General features: G+C 26.3%; 1 protein-coding gene across 7 annotated transcripts in view; it reads left to right on the plus strand.

Moving 5' to 3' along the window:
- The window catches only part of LOC107066867 (TOX high mobility group box family member 4), a 265,278-nt gene that overhangs the window by 233,655 nt on the left and 4,552 nt on the right, over window positions 1–27,071 (plus strand). For 4 of the 7 annotated variants that reach the window (XR_001475796.2, XM_015321882.2, XM_089169985.1 and 1 more), the window contains 8 exons: window positions 9,585–9,749; window positions 11,591–11,706; window positions 19,000–19,369; window positions 19,487–19,599; window positions 19,873–20,008; window positions 25,443–25,895; window positions 26,041–26,124; window positions 26,684–26,928. Coding sequence is in view for 6 of the 7 variants with exons in the window: in XM_015321882.2 (XP_015177368.2) it covers window positions 9,585–9,749; window positions 11,591–11,706; window positions 19,000–19,369; window positions 19,487–19,599; window positions 19,873–20,008; window positions 25,443–25,895; window positions 26,041–26,124; window positions 26,684–26,928 (1,682 nt within the window). In the remaining variant the exon portion in view is untranslated. Of the gene's footprint in view, window positions 1–3,711; window positions 3,851–4,435; window positions 4,645–9,584; window positions 9,750–11,590; window positions 11,707–18,999; window positions 19,370–19,486; window positions 19,600–19,872; window positions 20,009–25,442; window positions 25,896–26,040; window positions 26,125–26,683; window positions 26,929–27,071 lie in introns of those variants that run through there. The other 3 variants (XM_015321887.2, XM_015321884.2, XM_015321883.2) reach the window with 3 other exon arrangements.

A 27,071-nucleotide genomic window follows, 5' to 3' on the forward strand; every position in this document is an offset into this window, starting at 1 on the left:
CTTTTCCTCGATTAGTCCACAATACATATATATATATATATATATAGACTTTAACTTTGTTCGGTAAAATTGAGTCTAAAACTTTTTCTTTCCTATTTTTCTTTTATATCTCACCTCTTTATTTTAGTTTTCGAGAAAATCACGAACAAGAAAAGTTTACTCATATATATATATATACATACACAATATATATATATATATATATATATATACATTGTCGTTTTATTCGAACAAGTTTCCTTGGTAATATCGTTCGAAATAACGATGTCGTCTAAGAAAAAAAAGAGAAAAAAGAAATACAAATAAAAAAGTTTAGTAGCAGGGATAGAAGTGGAGGGGATGAGAGAGACAGAGTGGGGATGAGAGAGAGAGAGAGAGGGAGAAATGGTGGGGATAAAATAAAATAAATTTGACGATAAAGCTTGAATTTTAGAGAATAGGATGTTGTAATAAAGGGATTAATGGTGCATATAAATTTACTTTTACATTCGGTTAAAAGAGAACCAACCAACCAAACGTCTACCTACCACCACCCACCTGTACTCTGGCACACCTGCATCGTAGTCATAGTCTTTAGCAATATTAAAACTAATCGTGCTCCTCGGCGTTTCTATTATCCTCACCTTTGTCCTTTGTCTATTATTTGTATAAATATTGGCCACGCCTTGGACACCGATATTCGCACCAATTACCACTCAATATCGAACAAGAAAACTACCATTTCTCTACTCCCCCTACTCCACCTTCTACTTTCCCTTCCCATTAATATTCCCATTCCCATTCCCATTCCCATTCCCATTCCCATTCCCTCATAGCAATTTCTCTGAACAAGAGAATAAACGAGCTTTTTGTGTTTCTCTTATTATCAAGAGAGAAAGAGAGAATTGATTTAATAAAATTTATTAGCTTTCGTTATGCAATAATGTAAAAATAAATAAATGTAATAAATATTTTCAAAATATAAAACGAACAATGATGATAGCAAATATAATCATGAATAATTTCATTAAAATACGAATGTAAAATATTGTATAAAAGAAAATGAGAAGATTGATTTATTGATAAAGTTTTTTATTTATTATTCTTTGTAAAATGTAAAAAAAAAGAAGATAAAATTAAAAATACATAATAGATAGACACATAATAGATAACACATAATAGAAGTCAATGGCCCTTTGCTACATTGAAATTATTTTGATAACTGTAATTGCATGGTTATTTATATATATCTACCTGTGATATTAATTTAATAGGTAAAATTAAATACGACGTGTATTCCAAACTTATTATTTAAATAATATAAATTAAATGTAATTAAATAAATCTCTTTTTTATTATTTATTATTTATTATTTATTATTTATATTGAACGAAGAAATGCAATCTCGTGAAATTAAATCGTACGAAATATTAATAATAATAATTATTATTATAAATAAATAAATAAATGAAAAAAAAAACTTTTCATCCTTTCTTTTGTTCTTTCATTTTCATTGTTCTAATTATTTTTGTTCTCATTTCATTGTTTTTATATTTGACAAAATTTTTTAATTATTGAATTTATTTTATATTGAACATTTTTCTTTTCTCTCTTTTCTTTTTTTTTTTTTTAATTATTATTAACCGTCCCCATTCAATATCGAAGGCCGTATTCTCGCTACGTTGCGCAATCAATTAGTAATTTAATAATTTTTGAATAAATTCATTTATGATTTATATTAAATTTCTAATTAAAATTTTCATAAATTTCTCTTCCTACCATTGCCCTACCTCCCCCTACCCCTGCCTCTGCCCCCCTTCCTCTAGTTAATAATTATAATTATATTGCTAATGAATTTATTAAAATTTTAATCAACTCTCTTTCTCACAATATACGCGGTATAAGCACAAAACTAAAAAAAGTTGCTATTATTATATTTCTTTTTCATTTTATAAATTAAAAAATTATGTGAGTTATTTTGAATTTGTTTTTTTTAATAATATAATAACATTTTAATGAAGATTATGAAATATTCTTTCACATTATACAGAAACAATCCATATATATATATATATATGTAAGTACAAACATAAAGTAGAAAGAGAGAGAACATATTGTTTGCATTTAATATTGTTCCAGTTGTATTTTGCGATGACGTCAGTCGTTATTCACCATCCCTCGTTTTCACTGACATATTGTACACACATACATACATTTGCATATGCATACATATATATGTATATACATATATATTATACAAAATACATAGAAGTTTGGTATGCAAGTAACCTGCTACATGTTTCTCATTCTATCAATCTATTTATCTAATTATCTATTTCTGTCTGTATTTCATCTTTCAAGATATATATATATATATATATATATATATATATATATATATATATATATATATGTAAGATTGCTATTAAATAATGCAATTCCATGATTTATGTAAATTGTAAAATTCTTTATACGTCACATGTCGTAGTAATAGTGATAATAGTAGTAGTAATATCCTGCAATTTCTTGTTTAAACAACACGTCATTAATATTTATTATACTTCGTGTTTCTTATTCTTGGTATCACATTTTATCAGTTATCACGTGAATTTAATGTAAAGAGTTCATATTTTAAAAAAGAATAAATGTATATATATATATATATATATATATCTGTAAAAAGAACATATAAAAGTGTTTTATATGAATTATAATGTGTTATTATATGATAAAATGGAAGATTGTACAAACAATGTGTCACGATCAATATTTTATTCTTTATCTTTTTATTATTAATTAGTAGAATGTACTTTACTTTTTTCTTTTCTTTTTTTTTTTGATAAATTTATTTCTTTCCTTCCGTGGCAGCAGATAATAAATTATTATTATTATTATTATTATTATTATTATTATTATTATTATTATTATTATTATTATTATTATCAAGAGAATATTATTATATTTTCTTAGTATACATATGAAGACAATTAATCTCTATGGGTTAACCAAATTGTGTTGCTATAACAAAAAGATATTTTATTTATTACAAAAGTTATTAATTATCAATTATTAATTACCTGTAACAACCGTGGCAGCAGTTACAAAATTATTATTATTATTATTATTATTATTATTATTATTATTATTATCAAGAAAAAAATTATTATTATGTTTTCTTAGTATACATGTAAAAGCAATTAATCTCTATGGATAAACCAAATTGTGTTGCTATAACAAAAAGATATTTTATTTATTACAAATGTTATTAATTATTAATTATTAATTACCTGTATATAACAAAAAGATATATCTGTAACAATTTTAGGTTTATTTCTCACTATCACTATTATATCAAAAATCACAAATTATTTAATCTTTGGTTGTCTTTCTAATCTTTGTTCATTAGTTCATCAATTCGCCAATAGGCGCGCTGAGCAGATAAAGCGCGGCCAATTTGAATTAATGAAAGTATACTTTCTTTGCATACATATAATACGTGTGTTTATTTATATTTATGTATGTATGTATTTATGTATGTATGTATGTATGTATGTATGTATGTATATATGTATGTATGAGAAAAATGATAAAGGAAAATGAAATTATTTATCGATATAAACGAATCACTAATACATATTGCGTGGCTCGCTCGCGTCGTGAGGTAAGCACAAATTTATAACGCAATTGCTCAAGTTATTCCTAGCACGTTGCAACTCGGTTAATGATTCTCCGGGATTGTTAAAAGAGTTATGTCGGAGATATTACAGCACGCGATAAATTCTGATCGTAAAGCCGCCGGCCCATTAAAGGTGTAGAATAGGTGGTGGTGGTGGTGGTGGTAAGGTGATGAGGTGAAGTGTGGTGAAGTGAGGTGAGGTGAGGTGAAGTTAGGTGAACTTCGTTTTGTTCTCCACCTAACGCGAGGGCGTATTTTTTATTTTTTTTTTTTAATCATTCTTTTTCGATCAAATAAAAATATCTATTTTACTATCTCTCTCTCTCTCTCTTTTTCTATTTTCATCAACGTTTTTATTTTTTCTATTTCTATTTCTATTTTTATTTTTATTTGTATTTTTCACTTTTTTCATATCGGTCAAAAGCATTCAATTTAATATACCCAGCATTCATTCCCTGTTATTTTATCTCATCTTATAACAATCTATTTTTTCTGTATTTATTTATTTGTTTATTCTTTCTTTTTTTTTTTATTATTACTTTTTTTTAGTTCTTTCTATATATTTATTATTTTACTGTATTGTTTGTTTTTTTTGTTTTCTCATAAAATAAATAGTGTACAAAATACACATTGTATTTACCATACTTTTTCAATTAATATTATTTTTTTTTTACTGTTTTATTTTATTCAATATTTTTTTTTCTTTTTCATATAAAAATAATAAAATTGCGTGTGTATATGGGTGGGTAAAGTAGATAATAAAGATTATAAATGTGTTATGTTATACGAACGAACGAAGCAAGCAAGCAAGTCGACTGGTGTAATATTAGTGGAAGATAAATTGTACGATAAACGCGAGTTAACCGTAGGAAAAAAAAAAAAAAGAATGAATTATAAAAAGGAAAAAAAAGAAAAGAAAAATAAGAATAAAAGGAGAAGAAAAGAATTAAGATTAATAAATACATTATAGATGTTCTATACCAGTATGTGTATGTATATTCCATCGTATAAAACGTTGCATGTTGTATGTATTGCATGCATGCATTTAAAAGTATGTATGTATGATGATGTATGTATGTAATACAAATACTATTACTCGTTAGATAATATCTTTAGTGTTTGGCCATTTACGTACCAAGAAAATAATAATAATAATAATAATAATAATAATAATAATAATAATAATAATCATAATAATAATAATAACACGGATGTACGACTCACGCGATCGTTACGAAATTTTTTTTCTTCCAAGTCCACCGCACTTTTGTCTTCTAATACTTTTTTAACACGCGTATGAATTACACGTATACCACATACAAACACACATACACATATATATATATATATATATACATATTTCTATGGTTTAAGTGTAATATAATAAATTTATTGTACGCAACGCGCGTATAAAAGGGGGGAAGTTTCTTTTTTTTAATCAACGATATTTCACACTTCGTAATAAATTTGATTTAATTTTCTTTTTTTGTTTTGTTTCGTTAGAAAACTTCTTTTTTTTTTTTTGTTTTTTTTTTTTCAAGTAAATTTTAAATTATGCAAGTTTTGTGTAACTATGATGATATATTATAGGGTATATATCTATCCTGTATAATTATGTAAATATGTACACGTGTATATGTGTGTTTATGAGTGTCAGTAATTATGAAAGTGGGTTCTCTAAGTAAAAATTAATTAATTAAAAAAATAAAACTAATTTTTAATATATAAACATTATTTTATATTATATATAAAAAATAATATTCTTTAATTGATTTTCAATTTAAACATTCATTTTAATATTATGAATTAATTTAACAATATTTCAATTTAATTCACTTAGAAAATTACCACACATCATGTAAAAAGGTATAATATATTCATATATATATATATATATATTTTTTATTACCAATTTCAAAGAATTATCTGGACAAAAAAAAAAGATGAGAGAGAGAGAATAAGATCTTTGATCATTATCACGTGTGCTCGAGATTCTTATGTCGTGACTAATTTACATTTACACACGTATACACGGATATATATTTTATCTTTATAAATATAAATGTATATATATATATACACGTTAAACTTTAGCGATGTAATAAAAGCTACTAATTTTATTTATGAGTCATTTCTGTCTTCTAACTCTTTTCTCTCTCTCTCTCTCTCTCTCTTTCTATCTCGTGTAAGTTCTTTCATAGTAGTTCCTCTTAGTTATTTTCTTTTTTTATATCTTTTTTTTTTTTTTATTCTATATACGAGATACGTATCTCACGGAAAAATGAATCATCGCGAGTTAGGTTAGTTTTAAAAAAAAAAAATTTGTTATTTTGATTAAAAGAATAAAATATATATAACTCAGTATATCATATATATATATATATATATATATATATATATATTATATAAAATTAAATTAATAAAATTGAAATTAAGAAAAGAAAATATATAAAACAAACTCATTATAATATATATATATTAGGTGTATAGCTTTGTTTCGGTTATTTTCCTACAGATGGCTTATAGAAAAAATGGCGGACTCATAATTCTATATTTATTATATTATATTATTTTATTTATTTATTTTTATAATATGCTATATTTATTATATATAATAATAATAATAATAATAATAATAATAATAATAATAATAATAATAATAATAAAATTGAATTTAAGAAAAGAAAAAATATAAAACAAACTGAGATTAATTATATATTACGTATCCGACTTTGTTTCCCCTATTTTCCTACAGATGGCTTATAGAAAAAATGGCGGAAACAAAGTTCTACACCTATATTATATTATTATATAATATAATATATATATAAATAAAATAATATTAATAAAATAGAATTAAAAAAAAAAAAAAGAAAAGAAAAGGAACAAAAATAAAAAACAAATTGAAGTAAAAAATAGTTTCGAAGACGAATGATTTTACGAGATATATATAATCGACAAACGGTTAAATAATTCTACCGACAAAGCAATGTCGGATTATGATAAAAAGAAAGAGAAATAGAAAAAATGAGAGAAAGAGAGAGAGAAACAAAAGTACAAAGCGCACTTTCTTTCATTGAAACATCCTTGAAAGTCCGGAAAATTCCATTAAAATGAAAATGGAAGCGGCTACAATTCTCGTTTCTCCATCCTATTCTTTTTTTCCTCCTCTTCTTTCTTTCTTTTTTTTTATATACATATATATTCTTTCTCTCTCTCTCTCTCTCTCTCTCTCTCTTCCTATATTTATTTCTCTTTTTGCAAACGTTTCGTTCTCATTTTCTTCCAACTCGGTTGGGACAAACGTATTCGTTTCTGTCGGTACAAATACAGTCGTTTCCTTGCTTATTCTAACGAAAATAAATATAAAGAAGAAAAAAAAAATAAAAAGAATGAGAAAGAGAAAGAGGGAGAGAGAAAGAGAGAGAAAAAAGCAGGGATTTTAAAAAACAAAATCACTGTATTTTATTGCAACACCTATATCTTTTAACACGACGTGTTTTTTTTTTTTTTTTCCCTACTACTCGAACAGTTTGAACGGAAATGAGAAAATTAGAAAAAGTAAAATGGATGTTCACATATACATATTTATATTATGAATTAAATAATATAATATAATTAATATGAATTATAATAAATAATTAATTTATTCTTATATACACACCACCAATACGTATATAAAATAAGATTCAATAGATGATGATGATGATTATAATTATGATGATTATTATTATAATTATTATGATGACGTAAGTTACAACCTATGACGATAGGGACGTCATTCCTCGGGTGATAGGGACGACTCGAAAGTAGGCCAATAAAAGATCCATTATTCAGTGTTAATAACGCATACTTACGTATATAACCAATGAAACGAGATAAATCATAAAATCTTACTTTCTTATTTTTCTTTTCTTTTTAATCTTTTTTTTTTTTTTCTCTCTTCAATCCAAACGATACATTCCTTCTGCTTATATCATCGTAATAACCAATAACAACAACATTAATAATAATAATAATAATCATCATCATCATCTGATGATGATGATTGAGAATCATATTTGTCATCATCATAATACATTGAATTATTATTATTATTATGATTATTATCTTATATGTATCACATATTGAATATAAAAAATAATCTTATTAATTATCTCTTTCTGTTTTATGTAAAAGATCTCGCAGAAGATAAAAGTAAGAGAGAAAGAGAGAGAATGAGAGAGAAAAAACTTGTGTATTTTCTAAAAACGATTTTCTTTTTCACTTTCTATCTATCTATCTATCTATCTATCTATCTATCTATCTCTTTTCTTTTTATAGTCTTTTCATTTTATCTTTTGGTAGACGCTTAACAACGACATTAACTTCTTTCGTAGACATTTGGGACGTCCCATAAAGTAAATTGACAGAGAATACTCTATGTGTGTGTGTGTGTGTGTGTAGAAATACGCGAGAAACGAAATTTTTTGGGCGTTTGAATTGATAGAAAGCAAAAAAAAACAAACAAGATAAAAGAAAAAAGCAAAATAAATAAATAAATAAATAAATAAATAAAGAACTAGAGATAGAAAAGAATAAAGAAGAAGAGAATCAGAGGGAGGGAGGGAGGAATGGGACTGAGTATGGGGTTGTGATGGTGGTAAAAGTTGGTAGTAGTAATAGTAGTGGTGGTGATGGATGTGGTAAATGTGGTGGGTCTTGGTGGTTCTGTTGGTGGTGGTAGAGAATCTAGAGAGTAGTAGACGAATAGAAGGGGTGAAGAAGGGGGTAGGTTGGTGGTGATGGTGGTGGTGGTGGTGGTGGTGGAAGCACGGGTTTCACGTTCGATCGATAGGCAGAGGCACAGAGAGAGAAAGAGAGAGAAAGAGAGAGAGAGAGGCAGCTTCCTTCAAAGGAAAATTCCTCACGCTATTAAATCCAATTTAAAAACTTTTATTCCCTCCCCCATTCGTTCCTCCTACTCCTCCTCCTCTACCTCCATCTCTACCTCTTTCTCCTCATCTTCCATCCTTCTCTTTCCACCTCCCACCACTACCTCTTCTTCTCTCCGACGGCAAATTTATTTTCCTTCGCTCCCCTTTGTGAAAGGGAATAAATTGCTAAAAGGATTTCGAACAATATAACGCTATCTATCATCCAAGCCCAAGAGAGAAAGAGAGAGAGAGAGAGAGGGGAAGATAGAGAAAGAGAGAGGGTTGGGTGGATGAGTAGAGAAAGAGAAAGAACGAGAAGGGGGTAGTGGGGTGGTAGGTAGGAGGGTGGGTTAGGGTAGGATTCTTTGATTCTGCTTTAGCATTCTTTCCTTCTCTTTCTCTCACTCACTCACTCACTCACTTTGTATCTCTGTCTCTATCCATCTATCTATCTCTTTTTCATTTTCTTTCTCTTCCCTCTTCCCTCCCCCTTTCTTCCCCATCACTATCTTTCTATATATATCTATATATATCTATATATATATGTATATATCTCTTTACACTCTTTCCCCTCGTTTCTTCTCATTTTCATCTCTACCTCAATCTCTTCGGGGGGTTTAGTTTTTTTTTTTTTTTTCTTTCTTTTTCTTTTTACTCTCTTATTCTTTTTTTTTTTTTCCCCTCACTTTTTTTTCATTTTACCCTTCCTAGACGAGAAACAAAGAATGAAAGAGAGGGAAGAGAATGTGTGCGATTGTTTGAATCATTAAACTGTAGTAGTAGAAATATCTCATTCTTGGTGCAATGAATTTGAATTTAATTGTACGTAATTTTTTTTTTTTTTTTTAATTATTATTATTATTATTATTATTTTATGTATTTTATTTTGTTTTTTCCTATGTACATACTTTATGAATAATATATATATGTGTAAGTTTTATAAGTAATGAGAATGGAAGTATAATGATATTAGAAATTAATGTTATTTTTGTTTATTTGATTATGTTCAATAGACATTTCACACGCCAAGTTTTGGAGATGAGGTTTTTGATATACCACCTATACACCCTCATCCACATCAACAACATCAACCGCAACAACAGCAACAACAGCAGCCTCAACAACAACAGCCTCAACATCATCAACAACATGATCCTATGCATGGATATCAATCACAGGTAAACATTTTTATTTTCTATATTTTATTTTCTATTTTTTTTTTTTTTTATATCCAACTAAATTATTATATATTGTATCCATCTGTCTCATTTTTTAAAAATAATTAATAATAAAAAAAAAGAAATATTTATTGAAATTTAATTCAATTAAAATTCAAATTCAAAGTTAGAATTTTAATTTAAAGTTAATGAATGATCTTAAGAATTTATTTTTTATTAATTTATTTATATCTTTGTTTTATAGTTTTTTGTTTTTTTTTCATATTTTATAATTAATAATAAGGAAAGGAAAAAAAATAACAATTAATTGCAATTTAATATAAATTAAAATTAAAATTTAGAATTTAAATTTATAATAATAATAATATTAATAATTTAATATAAATTAAATTGAATATAAATATATTAATAGATTTAATATTAATAATAATATTAAATAAATTTCTTATCTTTCGTTATCAATTTATCTATACCTTTGTTTCACAGTTTTTTTTTTCTATTTTATAATTAATAATAAAAATACGAAAAATACAAATTTATTGAAATTTAATTAAATTAAAAATTACAATTTAGAATTTAAATTAAAAATTTTTAAAATCAATTCTTTATCTTTCATTTATTGTTTTTTTTTTTCTATTTTATAATTATTTATATTTTATAATTAATAATAGGTACATGAAAAGTACAAATTAATTTAAATTCAATTCAATTAAAATTCAAATGTAAATTTAAACAAATCAATTCTTTATCCTTCGTTATAAATTAATATTAATAATTATAATAATAATAATTTTCTTTATATCTATCTACAATAATTTATCTATCCATCTTATATGTTTTTCTTCTTGTTTTGTGTGGAATTCGTTGTTACCTTAATTAGGCTTGCAATGTAGTTTGTTGTTAGTGGTAGTAGTGTATACATGCGTAAACCTTGTCCGTAAATTTATGAGAGACGTTTTACGAGTAACCGTGCATGTCATTAATAAGACAGCATTCACCGGATAAAGTGCAACGTGACGGATAGGAGACGGGGCTGGGTGTGGGGTGGGGTGGGGTAGGGTGATGGGGGGAGTGTGGGGTGGTGGAGAGTTGGGGAGGAAGGAAAGCAGGCATTCTATAAATTATTATAAAGCATTATGCACTGCTTTTGCCTCCTTATCGTGATTTATAGCTCTTTCTGGATGGAGTTACGACGATAAAGAAATTCTATATGTATAAGTAATACACCAAGTGTATATATATATATATATATATATTAGTATTAGTATCTGTGTATTTAGTAGTAGTAGTAGTTAGTATGTTTTTCATTTTGGGGTCGTTGCCTAGAAAAAAAAAATTTTAAAAAATAAGAGAAAGAAAAAGAGATGGTATATATATATATATATATATATATATATATATATATATATATGTATATATATGTATATATATGTATATAAAGTTTAAAAAAAAAATGATATACCAGATTTTTGTATGAATAATAAGTATATGAATGCGGAAGTAGTTAAACCTTCTTCAATACATCATTCCGGCCATTTTTGTTCTTGTTATAAAAGGGTAAACTTAAGTTGTAATTGTATATTGTATATGTGTTTGATACTTCTATATACTTGTATATGCGTGAATGTGTATGTGTGTATATATTTTTTCTTTTTTTTTTTTTAACATCGGAAGAGAAGTAAAGTTCCTCTGAGGGCATGTTGGATATATAAAAAGGTTCTCGTTAAAAGAAAGAAAAGATGAATGAAAGAAAGAATGAAAGGTACAAACAAACAAAAATATATGGAAAAAAAAAAGAAAAAGAAAAAGAGAAAGAAAATAATATTCTATTGTCGTCACAGATGATACAGTCCGCTGGAATGCAGCAATCTCCGGATGGCCTCAGTCTCGATCCCGGTGGGTACCAACAACAAATGTACCTGCAACAGGAACACTCGATGCAAGCCATCAATGTCAGGTAAATTATATTTTTTCAATTTTCAATTTTGTTTAATAATAATTTAATTTTGTTTTGGTTTTTTATTTTTTTTTATTTTTCTCACATTTTATTATTTATTTAATTTTGTTTGAGAAAGGTTTTTTGTATTATTTGTTTAATACAATTTATATATGTATATAAATTACGTGTCACGTTGTTTGTCCGCAATGGACTCCTAAACTACTGAACCGATTTTAATCAAATTTTTCACACTGTGTGCAGTTTCATCCAACTTGAAAGATAGGATAGTTTATATCTCAATTTATAATCGCAATATTATTTTATAGCGAATTATTTGTTTATTAACAAAGTCATGATTATCTCTTTTAGTTCGATAAGATTCTAACAGATGGTGGTATAAGGTAATTCGTTGACTTAAAGACGTGTGTATCGGACTGATTGTGAGCCATAGCAACTCGTGACGGGACACCCCTATTATATATATATATATATATTGAACAAGATTTTTTTTATTTTGTTCGTCGTATACTTCAATCATTTGAAGAATACACAATGTCTTACTATTTAATTGGTTTTTAATTTTCTTACATTAGTTTCTTTATTTTTTTTATTTATTTAATTATATATATATGTATTGAAAATAATTTTAATTTTTCTTTGAATACTCTTCAATCATTTTAGAAATACACAAAGTCATAATTTAATCGACATTCATTTTTCCTTTATTCAAAATGTTTTCATATTTTTGTTAAATCTCTGACAACTTTAAAGAAATAATTTATTTTTATTTTTTTTTGTTTTTTTTTTTTAAATTCTGTTTATTAGATATAAGAAATATAATTTGTGCGTTTTAATTACCTTAGTCGGATTTCACCGTTATTTTTCTTTTTAACCAACCAGCCCACAGGGGCTTTGTGGTTTTTACGATCGGGAAAAATAAGAAAGAAAAGATGTAATTTAAAAAAGTTTCTCACACGGAGAAAGAAAAAGCAAAGTAATTAATTTGGAAAAAAAAAGTCTCTCGCGAGATAAGAGAGAATTGTTAATAAAGTTAAAAGATAAAGAAAGATAATTTTTTCATTCGTAATTTAATATTTAATCAAAATAGAAATCAAATTTTGCAACAAATTTACTAGCAATTGTTAATTTTGAAAAGACAAAAAGTTCGCTTATAGTTGCCCAACAACACACACACACACACACAAAATAAACGTCTTAACAAATTAAAAAAAAAAAAAATAATAAAAAAAGTAACCCAGTAGGATATCCATAACACTAAAAGTAAAAATAAAAAAAGAAGAAAAGTATCACCGAGACCGGTTGGAATGACCGGTTTTAAATTTTGAATTAAAATTCAGCATTCAAATGTTAATTGCTTTTCTTCATTTGCCTTTACGACCATTATAATCATAAACAGGTATTTTATTATTATCGAAAAATTATCTTGTATATATATATATATATATATATACATATATAATTTAAACTTGTATCAAATTGATTATTATCTGCATTCAATTAAAAACAAAATAATATTAAGAAAAAAAAAAAAAGAAATACATGAATTTTATCAAAAGATTCAATTAATTCGATCTGTTATGAATAAAATAATTTTTATAATACATAAATAAAATAAATTATCTAAAAATATTTAAATAAATAAATATTAAAACATTGATTTTGAATTAACTGTGTTTTAATTAACACGCGTTGATGTTGCAATAAATGATAAATGTTAGGTTATGTTCAAATGTTTCGTGCATTCATCGAAATCTATGATCAGCAAATGGCACTGATCTTACCTGGAATTTTTTTTTTAATTAATTAATTATTTTCTAAATAAATTAAAGTAATAAAAACCTAGTTGTATACGAATGCAACTTTGTGTCAAAATTTCAAGATAATCTGGTAAAGTATTTTTGGAGATTTGGGGTTAGGAATAAACAAAATTTACATTTTTTATAAATATATTGGATTGACAACTAAGTAATTGTTAATTTTACTAATCATTTTCTTTGAAAAATTAAGATTAAGAATGAAATTAATTCAATTCAAGATTAACACTTTAATGGCCGCACGTGTACATAGTCAAACGTCACCAGGAACCGGTAAGGTTTTGAAATATTAATTTAAAAAAATTGAAATTAAATTCACGGAAACAAAATTAACATAATAAAAACAACAACAAATTTAATTTTATATTATTTTAAATATATAAAAAGTTATAAATAAATAACAGCCAATAACGTTTGTTCCGGCTATTACACACATGTTGTATGAGCGGCCATTAACACTAGATATACCACCACCATTTTCTACCACACTAGTCAAAACGACTGGTGTATAAAAAAAACAAAATGCTTTTTGAGGCTTCCAATCTTTATTTACTCTTAAAAAATAACCAAAAATATTCAACAATAATAATTTTAATAGATAAATAAATTTATAGACATTTTTAAATAACAAAGTGCTTAATTATTTACAGAACTCTTATATGATGTAGAAATTTTGAATTAAAATGATGTCGACCAGTCAAAATGACTGGTCTGATATATCTAGTGTTAAAAGTGTTAAGAATTACATTTCAAAAATTTCATATGTTGTAATCAAAAAAAAAAAAAAAAGAAAAATGATTAGACAATTGTTTTAATTTTATAATTTATAAAATGAAGGAACAAGGTTTTTTTCTTTTCAAAACACCACTTTCCTCTCACCCTTCTTTCTTTCTCACCCCCTCGTTATCCCGAGTCAGCAATGAAACATGTCAGTCTTTCTCTTTTTCTTTCTTTCTTTCTGTTTGGCACGTTAATGCTATTTTCTTCTTCGTTCATTCGTCCTTCTCGAATTGACCATCCGAAAAGAAGAAGAAATTTTCTTCTCGTTCGTTCCCGCGACACTCGAACAAGTGGCGATGATTGGAGAATAAGCAAGGCAAGGCCCCAACAAAGGAAGATTAATGAGTCCTCGGGGCTTCGTGCTTCTTCATCGTGTTCTTCTTCTTCTTCTTCTTCTTCTTCTTCTTCTTCTTCTTCTTCTTCTTCTTCTTCTTCTCCACTTCTTTCTTATTCATATTTTTATTCGTTTTCTTTTCCTATTTTTTTCATTTTTTTTTTTTGTACTCATCCCTTTTTTTCTGTTCTTTTTCTTCAATGACCAATGACGTTTCGAAATGTCTTGGTACGAAACTCTGTTTCTCTGTTTCTTTCTGTTTCTTTATCTTTTTTTTTATTTTGTTTTTTCTATTTTGGTGTTGAGAAGAATGGATTAGTAATTTCTCTCGTAGTAACACGTGTTAAAGTTAAATCGAATTTATCGACCATTTGTCTTATTTTAAGGTACTTTTGTTTTTGGTTTTATTATTATTATTATTAAATTATAATGTGAAAATCAATCGTAATAATAATAGGTGGGAAAGAAAATTATTATTATCAAAATTATTCAAATCAAAATTATCAAAATTATATATTCAAAATTATTATTAATATTAATTGTATATTAATATTACAAAATATAAAAATATTACAAAATTATATATTCAAAATTATTATTAATATTAATTGTATATTAATATGACAAAATATAATAATATTACAAAATTATTATTATTATTAATTATATAATAATATTATAAAATTATTATTAATATTAATTAATAAATAACAGATATTATAGATATTATCTTATATAATAATATTACAAAATTATTATTATTATTAATTATATAATAATATTACAAAAATTATTAATAATATTAATTATGGGGAGAGGAGGGAAAGGAGGAAAGGATGAGGTTGAATAAAATGTAAAAGGATTGTAACCCTTCGGGGAATCAATAAAGATTTAATTCTATTAATAATATTAATCATATATTAATATTACGAAATTATTATTAAATTATTATATTAGCAAAAGAGATGTTAATTTAAGTAAATAAATTAATTGATCAATTGCAAACTATATAATATCATTGTAATGAATTTTGCTTTTATGCACATCTTATTATCTTTAATATTTTGTAATAATTTTATAATATTTTTATTTTTTTATTTTTTATTTTTTTTTTTTTTCAATTAGTAACTATAAAGTATAATATAATAATAATAATAATAATGTAACTTGTCAAAAGTTATATTAAATAGTCAAGATTTTTTCATATTTTTGTATATTCACATAAATGAATTTTTAGTAATACGAATAAACAGAATAACATAACGAAAAAGAAAATAAAGAATAAAAGAGAGAGAGAGAGAGAGAGAGAGAGAGAAAAGATTGATTTATTAAATATTTATGTAAAATAATATTATTCTCTTTCGAATGAGAAATCCATTTTTGTTTTTTTTTTTCTTTTTCTTTCCATAGAATAAACGACATTTGTGATGATATATTTCGTAATAAAAATAAAATACGATAAGAATTATAACGAGTCGAGAATTCTTTTAAAAAGAATGAATCATAATGTACACTCATCTATAATAAATATCCTAATTTTTTTCTTCTTTTCTTTTTTTTTTTTTTTTTATATACTAGATAAGATATTAAAAGAGAAGAGTATAATAAAAGAGAAGATAAAAGCTATAAAAAAAAAAAAAGAAAGGGAATTCATTATCATACTATTTCCATTACCATTTTGACTCTTCTTACCGTACTAGAATATTTAAAGTATATATATATATATATATATATTTAAAAGTCTTTTGTGAATTGTCTCAAAAGAGAAATCGTAAAAAATGCTTTTTTAAATGAATTCCATGAAATTGAATTGCCCCGGTGATGGTTGGTTTAGTTGTTGTGTTGTAACCGGTGGTAGTTGGTAGGAATGACACCTTGTGTGCCATACAATACATTATATTAAAATACATATATACGAAGAATTAATAATATTCGTTTAAAAAAAAAAAAAAAGTAGGAGGGAAAAGAAATATAAATAAATAAAAATCCATTAACCACTGTATAACTCTGTATAAAAAAAAAATTATAATACAAACAATAAATAATCTTACATTGAAAAAAACAAAAAACAAAATGAACAATCTCATTTCGCGTATGCAATTTAAGGCTTGTCAAAATTATTTTTCTTTTTTTTTTGTTTACAGTAATAATAGTACAGCATAAAAATTAATTGTAATAATAATAATAATAATAATAATACAATTTATAATAATAATAATAATAGGTACCACACCCCACCATTTTTCAAAGATATTATTAACTCCATGATAGAATAAAAAGAGACTAGAATAAAAAGAACTAGAAAGAACTAGAAAGGTTTTAAACGTGTGTATATGTGTGTGTGTTTGTTTGGTAAATATTTCTTTTCTATTTTAATTCTTTTTCTTTTCTATTATGATTGCAACATCTTTGTTTGTCAGTTGTAAGTAAGATTATGATGACCAATGAGAAATAAAGAAAATAAATAAATGAAGAAAGAAAACAGATAGATAGGAGTTGGGGGGAGACTGGGAGAAAAAAAGAAAATGGAAGGAAACAAAATGGCAGTTCCGAGAACTTTGTTAAAAAACTACAGAAACATAAATCTTTCTCAACTTGTAAAAAGGGATGGTGGTAGTACCAACCAAAAAGAATGAAACGAGTCAAAAGACTCGTATATATAATATAGTGATGTGTAATAGTAGTTTTACTAGTAAAATAGTAATAGTTAAGAGTTAAGAAGGTAGGAAAAAGTTTTCTCTTGGTATTTTGCTTGGTTTAGGATCTTTGCTTGCAAGAAAAAAAAAAGAAAAAGAAAAAAAAAACAAGAAACAAAACAAAAAAAGAAAATATATGAAGCACATTGATTAATCAACCCCGATTTTTGTGCATAGATAATAAAGGGTTATTTACACGTATAGAAATGTACGATTGCAAAATTTAGTAGTGGTTTGTATTTTTTTTCTTTTTTTTTAAATATCTTTTTTTTTTTACGATTTCTCAACGAATCCAATGAATATGCAATAGCAATCGAAAGGTAATTCGTACGACCATTTGAAATCCAATTAGTACTCGGTGTTCTTTTTTATTATATTTTTTTTATTTTATTTCTATTCTTTTTTCTTTTTTTTTTTTGTGTCGTTTGACCCGATTTATTTTTTGTTGTTGTTGGTAGTAAAATCGAACGTGAGAAAAACGATTGGATATAGTTATATGTATAAAATACGTGGGAGTAATATATATATATATATATGTAATATCCGATTCGAAATAGAAAACACGAATGGTAGTTGTGTATTGGTGATGAAGAAGGAAGTAGAAGTAGAAGAAGAGGAGGAGGAGGAGGTGGAGGTGGAGGATTGAAATATAGAAAGAGAAGAGTATAATAGTAGTGTAATGTTGTTGTAGTAGTAATAGTAGTAGTAGTATTAGTAGTAGTAGTAAGCAGTATTAGTATTAGTATGGAGATGCCGAGAAGATGGCTGATGTAGAGTAGGCTGTAAATCCTCCGACGCTGACACAGCGCCGGTCATATCTCAAAAGTTATCCAATTTGTGTTAAAATAGCACTCGCTATGGATCCTCCTACACCTCCTACACCTCCTCCTTCCTACCCCTCTCTTCCCCTTCTCATCCTCTTCTTCTTCTTCTTCTTACTCTTCCTTACACCACTCCCTTGGGGTTACCTTCTACTACCGCAAACTAACCTATCTTTCTCTCTCTTCTCTCTCTTTGAATTCCATTTTGCTTTCTATTCCTTCACCGATTCTTTCGAAACTTCTAATAATAAGTATGCTTAATGTATACATTTAAATATTTATATCTTTGTTTGATATATTAGATCATTCTTTCCTTTCCTTTTTTATGTTTTCAATAACAATTTCCATATTCTATTGTGTTGGAAAATAAATGATTGCGAATTTTGTCGATAGGTGGCTTTTATAAAATCAGCAATGAATTAATTGCCAATCCAATACTATTATTCTTTTATTAAATTAAATATAAAATATATATTATAATAAATTTAATTATAATAAATTATTATATATAAATTATGAAAAAAATAAATATTCATAACCTATAATTCAAACGACCTTTTGTAAATAAGATAAATATATATATATATAAATATAAATAAATAAGATTAATTATAATAAACAAATAATACAAAAAGAAATAATTAAAAAAGATTATTAATAAAAAAAAAATACAAATAATCATAACCTCAAAAATTCAGATCCCAATAACATTTGTAATAATATTAATAAATTATTACAAAATAATTATTAACTATTAGTAATTAATTATTACTTATTAAGTTTTGTTACATTTATTTTATTTTATAATAATATATGTTCATATATATATATATATATATTTTTAGTTCAGCGTATAGCAGTCCTCAAGGATCATATACGACTATGAGTTCACCACGTCAACAGCATAGCAATTTGTTGTTACTTCAACAACAACAACAGCAACAACAACAACAGCAACAACAACATCAACAACAACAACAGCATCAACAACAACAACAACATCAACAACAAGTGCAACTACAACATATGCAATATATGCATTCTCAGCAACAACAACAACAACAACAGCAACAACAGCAACAACAACAACTTCAACAATTACAATATAGGAGCCCAACTGGTGGTAGTCCACCTGCTATTCAATCTAACATACCTGAAAATAATAATACTACCACTAGTGAAGATAGTGATGACAGTACACCTCATTCAGGAACTGTAAGTAATTATGGTGATAATATCTCTTCATCATTATTTTCATTTGATTTTCTTTCTTTGTACTTCATTTTGTAATTTTTCTTATCCTTTTTCTTTTTTTCTTTTTATTCTTATCAGATCGCTGGAATTAAACGACCGTCACCTGAACCGACAGATGTGGGAGCTAAAAATCAGAGGAAAACTAAATCACAAAAGAAGAAGAAGAAGAGAGACCCTAACGAACCCCAAAAGTGAGCCCAGTTTGAAGCTGTTTAATTAATCCTCGAATACTAACTGAACACTGATCCTGAAAACAAACGATGTTTGGAAGTATCAGTTTTGATTCGTAATAAAATTATATTCTGACGAATTCAATAACATTTTTTGTTGCCAATGAATACTCGATAAATTAACTAATTAGTTTTTTTTTTTTGTTTAATTTCGTGATAACTGAAATGTTGCATCTCGCAATAAAATACACAGATATCTTAAAAGAAGAATTTCATTTTTTTGTTTTTTTTCAGACCAGTCTCAGCGTACGCTTTATTCTTCCGTGATACACAAGCAGCCATTAAAGGACAAAATCCTAATGCGAGTTTTGGCGAAATTTCGAAAATAGTTGCATCAATGTGGGATGCTTTGGAAATCGAGCATAAGAACGTAAGTAAAAAAATTCTTTGAACTAACAATTTTTAATAAAAAAAAAATATAAATTGACGATAAAGATTCGATTTGAAATTGATATTAGGTGAATCGAAAAGTAATATCACTTTTTAACCTCAAAATTCAAACGAATCAATTTTTCAAACAAAAGTTTTTATTATTAATCAATAATTATATTATTTAATTTCAATTAAATAATCAACCTTTTTCTATCTGTTATACAAATTTGTAATATCGTAACGATAAAAATCATGAATCGTTGTTTTCATTTAAAATATTAGAAATAATTTGACATGCGTAGTTAACGGCCATATTACTTTTCAAAAAAGAAAAAAAAACATTCAAACTATCAACCAACAAAGTTACTTTTCAAATTTGTATTTAAAAAAAAAACTTGTTTAAATTAACATAATTTGAAGAAATTTGAATGAATCAATAAATTACAATAAATTAGATGAAAAAGAAAGAAAGAAAGAAAAATAAAAAGAAAAGAGAAAAAAAATTAAAAATTTCGATTGATTTAAAACGATTTATTTAAACAAGCATTTTTAAACGTTATATTACACGTTTAAAAAAAAAAAAAAAAAAAAAAAAAAAAAAGATGAAAAATATCGAGTTATTTCTTGACTCGTGTTGATAATATTTCTCAATTTTGTACACGTCGAAAGACACCACGGAATAAATTATCTCGAAGAATCGAATCACACTACGCAAATGTGTTGTACACTCATATACAAAAACATACACACTTATATATACAAATAATATATAGGGTGTATATACATACAACGTTGGAAATAACAAGTTTAAAAAGAAGGAACGCGTATACACATAGTATATACATATTATATACACATATACATATATATATATATATATATTCCGTTGTGCGTTTTACGTGATAGAATGGAACCGGTTTACGATATACCAGTCCCACTATTTTTCTCCGCTCTATTTCGTAGGAACTTATACTTAACTTGTACACACGAGACAACGTCCCGAATAAAATTATTATATTTCTCTCTCGTGTATAATAAAACATACAAGTCGAATGTTTAAAACTATAACTTTTATCATCCATTTTGAAAAAGATCAAAAGAAAAGAAAATACAAGGTACACACATATATATATATATATATAACATAGAATAAAAATAATATGAATGATCAACGTTTAAGATATATTTTTTGTTTATATTATACATTTTATCTTCTTATTTGTATCTTATCTTATTATTTTATTTTTTTTATATTTATATTTATATGTGTAACACACACCCATACTTTATTATACATATATGTATAGACACGTATCAGCTTATTGCAATTTAACTCAAAAAAAAAAAAAAAGAAATATTGGATATAAGAGAAAAACTTCGAAATTCGTTTATATATTTTAAATTAATTCAGAAATGAGAGAGAAACAATTTTATATTTTATATTCTTCCAATTCTCAAATGTCGAATATATGTGTGTGTGTGTGTGTGTTAGTATAAAATAATAGAATGAGGGGAAGCTAAAAAAAAAAAAAAAACAAAAAAGTAAGGTTTTCTATTTGACATTAATTCAGAATAAACGAGACATATTTTTTTTATTCATCGTAGAAAAATTCAAATGTGTATATATGTATATATGTGTGTGTGTATGTGAGTGTGCAATAAGAGAATGAAAAAAATAGAGAACAATAAGAAGACTAAAAAAATAAGCTTGTATTTTTAATTAATTCAGAACAAACGGGACATATTTTTTATTCCGTTAATATTCAAATATGTATATATGTATATATATATGTATAATATATATGTACGTGTATGCAATAATAGAATGGAAAAAACCTAGCTAGCACACAAGCAATACAAAAAAAAAAAAAAAAAGGAAAGTTTATATTTTAAATGAATTCATAACACAAAAGAGCCATATTTTTTTCACTAATATATTATATAAATTCAAATATATATCTATATATATCTTATGCTTGTGTGAGTATTTGTGGAATAAAATTGGGTAGCATTTTAATTAAAAAGAAAAATGAGAAGTAATAATAAACACAGAAAAGAATATAAATTGTCGAATGTGATAAGAAGAAGAAGAAGAAGAAAATAGAAAATAGTAGGTGTATGGTGGTGGTGGTGGTGGTGGTGGTAAAAAAAGAGTAGATAAAGATGGCGAACGAGTAAGAGGGGGTGTACCGTGGCGGAAGGGAAACAATATATAAGAGGATAATTCCGTGGAAAGTGCATTTTAATTTCGCTACATCTAGGACGACGATATGCAGTTAGACTAGGTGGAATCTTGATTAAATTCCCTTTCCGTGCCCGTTTTACTAGGAGAGAAAGAGACCACCACCACTACCACGTTTCTTTCTTTCTTTCTTTTCTTTTCTTTTCTTTTCTTTTCTATCTCTGTCTCTATTTTTCTCTTCTTTCTTTTTCTTTTTTTCTTTCATTTTTTTCTCTTTCTCTCTTTCTCTTATTCTTTCGTTTCTTACTCGTACTCTACACGCACCATAGCAAAAAAACGTTTTTTTTTTTTTTTTTATCGTGCGAACATATTCTTTCCGGACTGTACAGAGAGAGAGAGAGAGAGAGAGAGAGAGAGAGAGAAAAGGGGTGGGAGTAGAAGAGGGTGAGTAGAGTGGGGGGAGTAGAGAGAAATGAAAATTTGCACTTTGTTGCCTATAAAGAAAAGGAAAGAAGAGAATAGAATAAAAGAAAAAAAAAAAAAGAAAGAAAGAGAGAGAGAGAGAGAGAGAGAGAGAGAGAGTATGAAAGTTACTTTTCATTGCGAAACTTTTGTTAAATGAAAGAAATAACCGGATAGTCTCTTCTCTCTCTCTCTCTCTCTCTCTCTCTTCCTCTCCCTCCCTCTGTCTCTCTTTCTCTTTCTTTAGAATTATTACTAACCATTTGATATTTCATTTGTATTGAAAACAAAATCATAACTTATATTTCAATACATTTAATTTATCTTATTTTTATAATCATTAAATATATAAAATAATAATAATAATAATAATAATAATAATAATAATAATAATAATAATAAATAATTTTTAGGAAAATAATATTTTCTTTTTAAAACCTAACCTCTTATATTATTATTATTATTATTATTAATTGGCATTAGGAACTCGGAAATTTATTGCCACAAATACCGCCATTGTTCCCGTCCCTGAAAAAAATAAAAAAGAATTATTTTCCTACAAATAATATTTTTTTTTTTTTTTTTGAAAACCTAACCTCATATAAATAAAAAAAGAATTATTTTTAGGAAAATAATTTTTTGTTGGAACCTAATCTCTTGTATATAAATAAAAAAGAATTATTTTGAGAAAAATAATATTTGTTTTAAAACCTAACCTCTTATATAAATAAAAAAGTTATTTTCCTAAAAATAATTTTTTTTTTTTTTTTTTTGAAAACCTAACCTCTTATATAAATATAAAAAAGAATTATTTTCCTAAAAATAATTTTTTTTTTTGAAAACCTAACCTCTTATATAAATAAAAATGTTTTATCGATAAGTTTACCGTTGTAATCAATTTTCAATGAAGCTCCGTTATTATTATTATTATTATTATTATTATTATCATTATTATTATTATTATTATCATCATTATTATTATTATTATTATTAATGTACAATTTGTAGTTTCTATTTCTATCTTTTTAAAATACTATTATACTGTTACTATTACTCATAGCAAATCGTAGCAATCTAACATCTAATTTTCATGCCCCTCACGGTACAGTCGTAAATTCACCGCGTCGATAACATTGTCGGAGTTTATTACATTGCATCTATCCTGTTGAATTTTTTTTCTTCTTTTTTTTTTTGTGTTGTTGTTGTTACATCGATTGCATCCGAACTAATTATTATTATCATTATCATTCTCTCTCTCTCTCTCTCTCTCTCTCTCTCTCTATTTCTTATATAGAAAATGAAATAACGTATCTTACGGATGAATAAACACGTCGTTTACTAATCAAGAAAACACATGTTATTAATACGTAATATACAGGGTGACTCACAAATTCTTAGATATAATTATGAATAAAATAAAAATACAATTTATAATTAGTTTTCCTTTCTATTTGATATTACAAATAAGTCTACAATTGTAATAATCATTTAATTTCTTGTTCCTCAACTTTTCTTATTTACAATTAAACTTATAATTTTATTACAAATTAGATTTGAAAAAGTAGTTTTACAATTTTAAAGAGTAAAATGATTATTAGAACTTAAAATGGGAAAAGCCTTGGAAATAAAGTTATACTTTTAAAAATAATCTTATCAAACTTTCGATCTATCTAGAAACTTTTTGCATATACTATACACAAATGTTATTAGTTAAACGAAAAGAAAAAAAAAAAAAGAAAAAAAATGTTAACTTATGAATCATTAAAATAAATCGATTCATTCGAATCAAGTTTTGAGATCGTATAATTTATATCGTTCAAAAGAAAGAAAAAAAAATAGAAAAAAATTCTAGTAGGAAGTTTAAATTAGAATTATGATTAGAGTATGATATATACAAACGTGCACATACACATATAAATACATATATACGTATTATAATGTAACCATATTATCTTGGAACGATTGAAAAGTTTACATGTTGGAATAAAATCGGTTCGTGTTTAAAATTTTCTATTCACTTCCGGTATGTACGATAACTTCGTCAAACACAGTAGCGGTAAATTATAAATGATGTTGGCTTATAGTTTCTCTACTACGATCGATATAACTCGTTCGTTCTCTATTCTTTCTTTTTTATTTTTCTTTCTCACACAAATACACAACACACACACACACATATATGTATATATATATATGTATATACTTTTTTCATTATACTTCGAATACAAGCCACAACAAGAAGTTACTTTAATAGCCTTTAGAACCGCATATATTGGAACACGTGGCTATCAAAAATAAGTCGAAGTAGAAGGCCGTCGTGCTTTCAACTTCGATGTCATGCGATTATATCAACGAAAAGAAGAAAAATAAATATTAAAAAAAAAAAAGAAAAAAACTAGAGATACAAGAATGTAAATTGGCAGGTGTATCATGTTACTCGTTATTAAATATGTATATAATATATACATGTATATATGTTATGTATACATTGAAAACTTGCTGCCTGCAATGCGGCAAATGCAAGAGATATCCGGGAAAGGAATTAAGAATATATTACGATGGGGGATCAAATCTGAAAACAAATTATTTGATTACTCATACACTTATCTTTCGATTAATTATTTAAAACATGTCAAACAATATTATGCAAATGAATTATTAATGAATACGTCACGTTCATTATAAATCTACAATCAAATAATTATTATATATAAATATACATTTACATAAACATTTTTATATATATATATATATATTTAAATGAATACAAATTGAACATTTATTTTAGGTTTATAAGAAAAAGACTGAAGCAGCAAAGAAGGAATATTTGAAGGCTTTAGCAGCGTATAGGGCTTCTTTGGTTAGTAAAGGAGCTGCTGAGAATGAACAACAACAGCAGCAACAGCATCAGCAACAACAACAACAACAGCATCAACAACAACAACAACAACAACAACAGCAGCAACAACAGCAACAACAACAGCAACAACAACAGCCGCAAGTGCAATACACCGGATATCCTAATTACGGCGGAAATGGTGCACCAGGAAATGTTGCATATGAAGTTTACAGTCCGCAACCGCAACCATCATCACCTCAACAACAACATCAACAACATCAGCATCAACAGCATCAACATCAGCAGCAACATCAGCAGCAACAGCAGCAACAACAGATGGCCATTAAGAAGTCACCGCATCATCTTACGATGCAGGGTAATCCTCAACAGCAGGCACAACAGGTAACAGACTTATTTTTTTGTTTCTTTCCCCCCCCCTCGTTTCTCTCCCCCCTTTCATCTCTCTTTTTACTTTTACATATCTTTATTTTAATCGCCGTAAACATATACGAGATGAGAAGGTGAAACCTTTTACGTTCGGTTGCAGGGATTATTGGGCAATGCCATGGCATCGGCGCATATGACACAACAACACATGCAGCAACAGGTGTCACAGCAGCAATACATGCAGGTCGGTGTAAGAAAATCTTACGTAGGTGTATATACATCTGTATGTATATGTCCCGTTATTTTTTTTTTTTTTTTCAAGTTCTATTCGGTCTAATAGATTATCCCCCAAATCTAGGAATTAAATATTAATTAATCAGAATTATTAGTAGTACATTACTTATAATAGTATACTAAATACTAATTACAAAGAGAATGTTTATAAATTTTTCAAATTTCGCGCCGTTTTGAATATATAATCGATTTATCGTCTATATCGAATCTGTCGATTATTCAAGCCGCAAAATGGCTGCCACGAATGCTATTGATACATCCAACAAAATATACTCTATGTTTTGCTTACGACAACCCGGAAGTTATTATTTTGTGAGTAAAAGTTGTCGTTTAAGTGGATAGTATTTTTTAACAAGGTCAAAACAATTATCTAAAAAATATTCTATAATACCATGTGAAACATAACCTCCAGAATATATATATATATATTTATAAACAGCCCAAATAAAGATATTTATAGATAATTCTGATAAATAGTTTTGTTTTTTCTTTTTCTATATTTAATATAGGTGCCACAGCAACAAGTACAGGTACAAGTACCTCAACAACAACAAATGATTCATATGAGCCCTCCTAGAGGAGATTCACTTTCAAGCCCACCTCCGGTAAGTGGTTCGCAAGCTGCCATGGTAGGACAAAGACAACCAACAAATGCATGTATCCGTCATGGATGTCCAAATCCTGCAGTAGCCAATAGCGAATGGGAAGATGAGTATTGCAGTAATGAGTGCGTGGTCAGCCACTGCAGGTTTGTGTGAGCATTCTTTGTATTTCTTTATTACCACATTAACTCGTATAATAACTGTTGTAAAACAAAACACAAAAAAGGAAAGAAATAAACCAGTGATTATACGAGAACTGCTAATACATACGACTAGTTTATTTTTTTTTCTTTAC

This window comes from Polistes dominula, unplaced genomic scaffold, assembly GCF_049000335.1.
Source record: "Polistes dominula isolate Pdom_NZ unplaced genomic scaffold, Pdom_raw_medaka contig_49, whole genome shotgun sequence".
Classification (NCBI taxonomy): domain Eukaryota; kingdom Metazoa; phylum Arthropoda; class Insecta; order Hymenoptera; family Vespidae; genus Polistes; species Polistes dominula.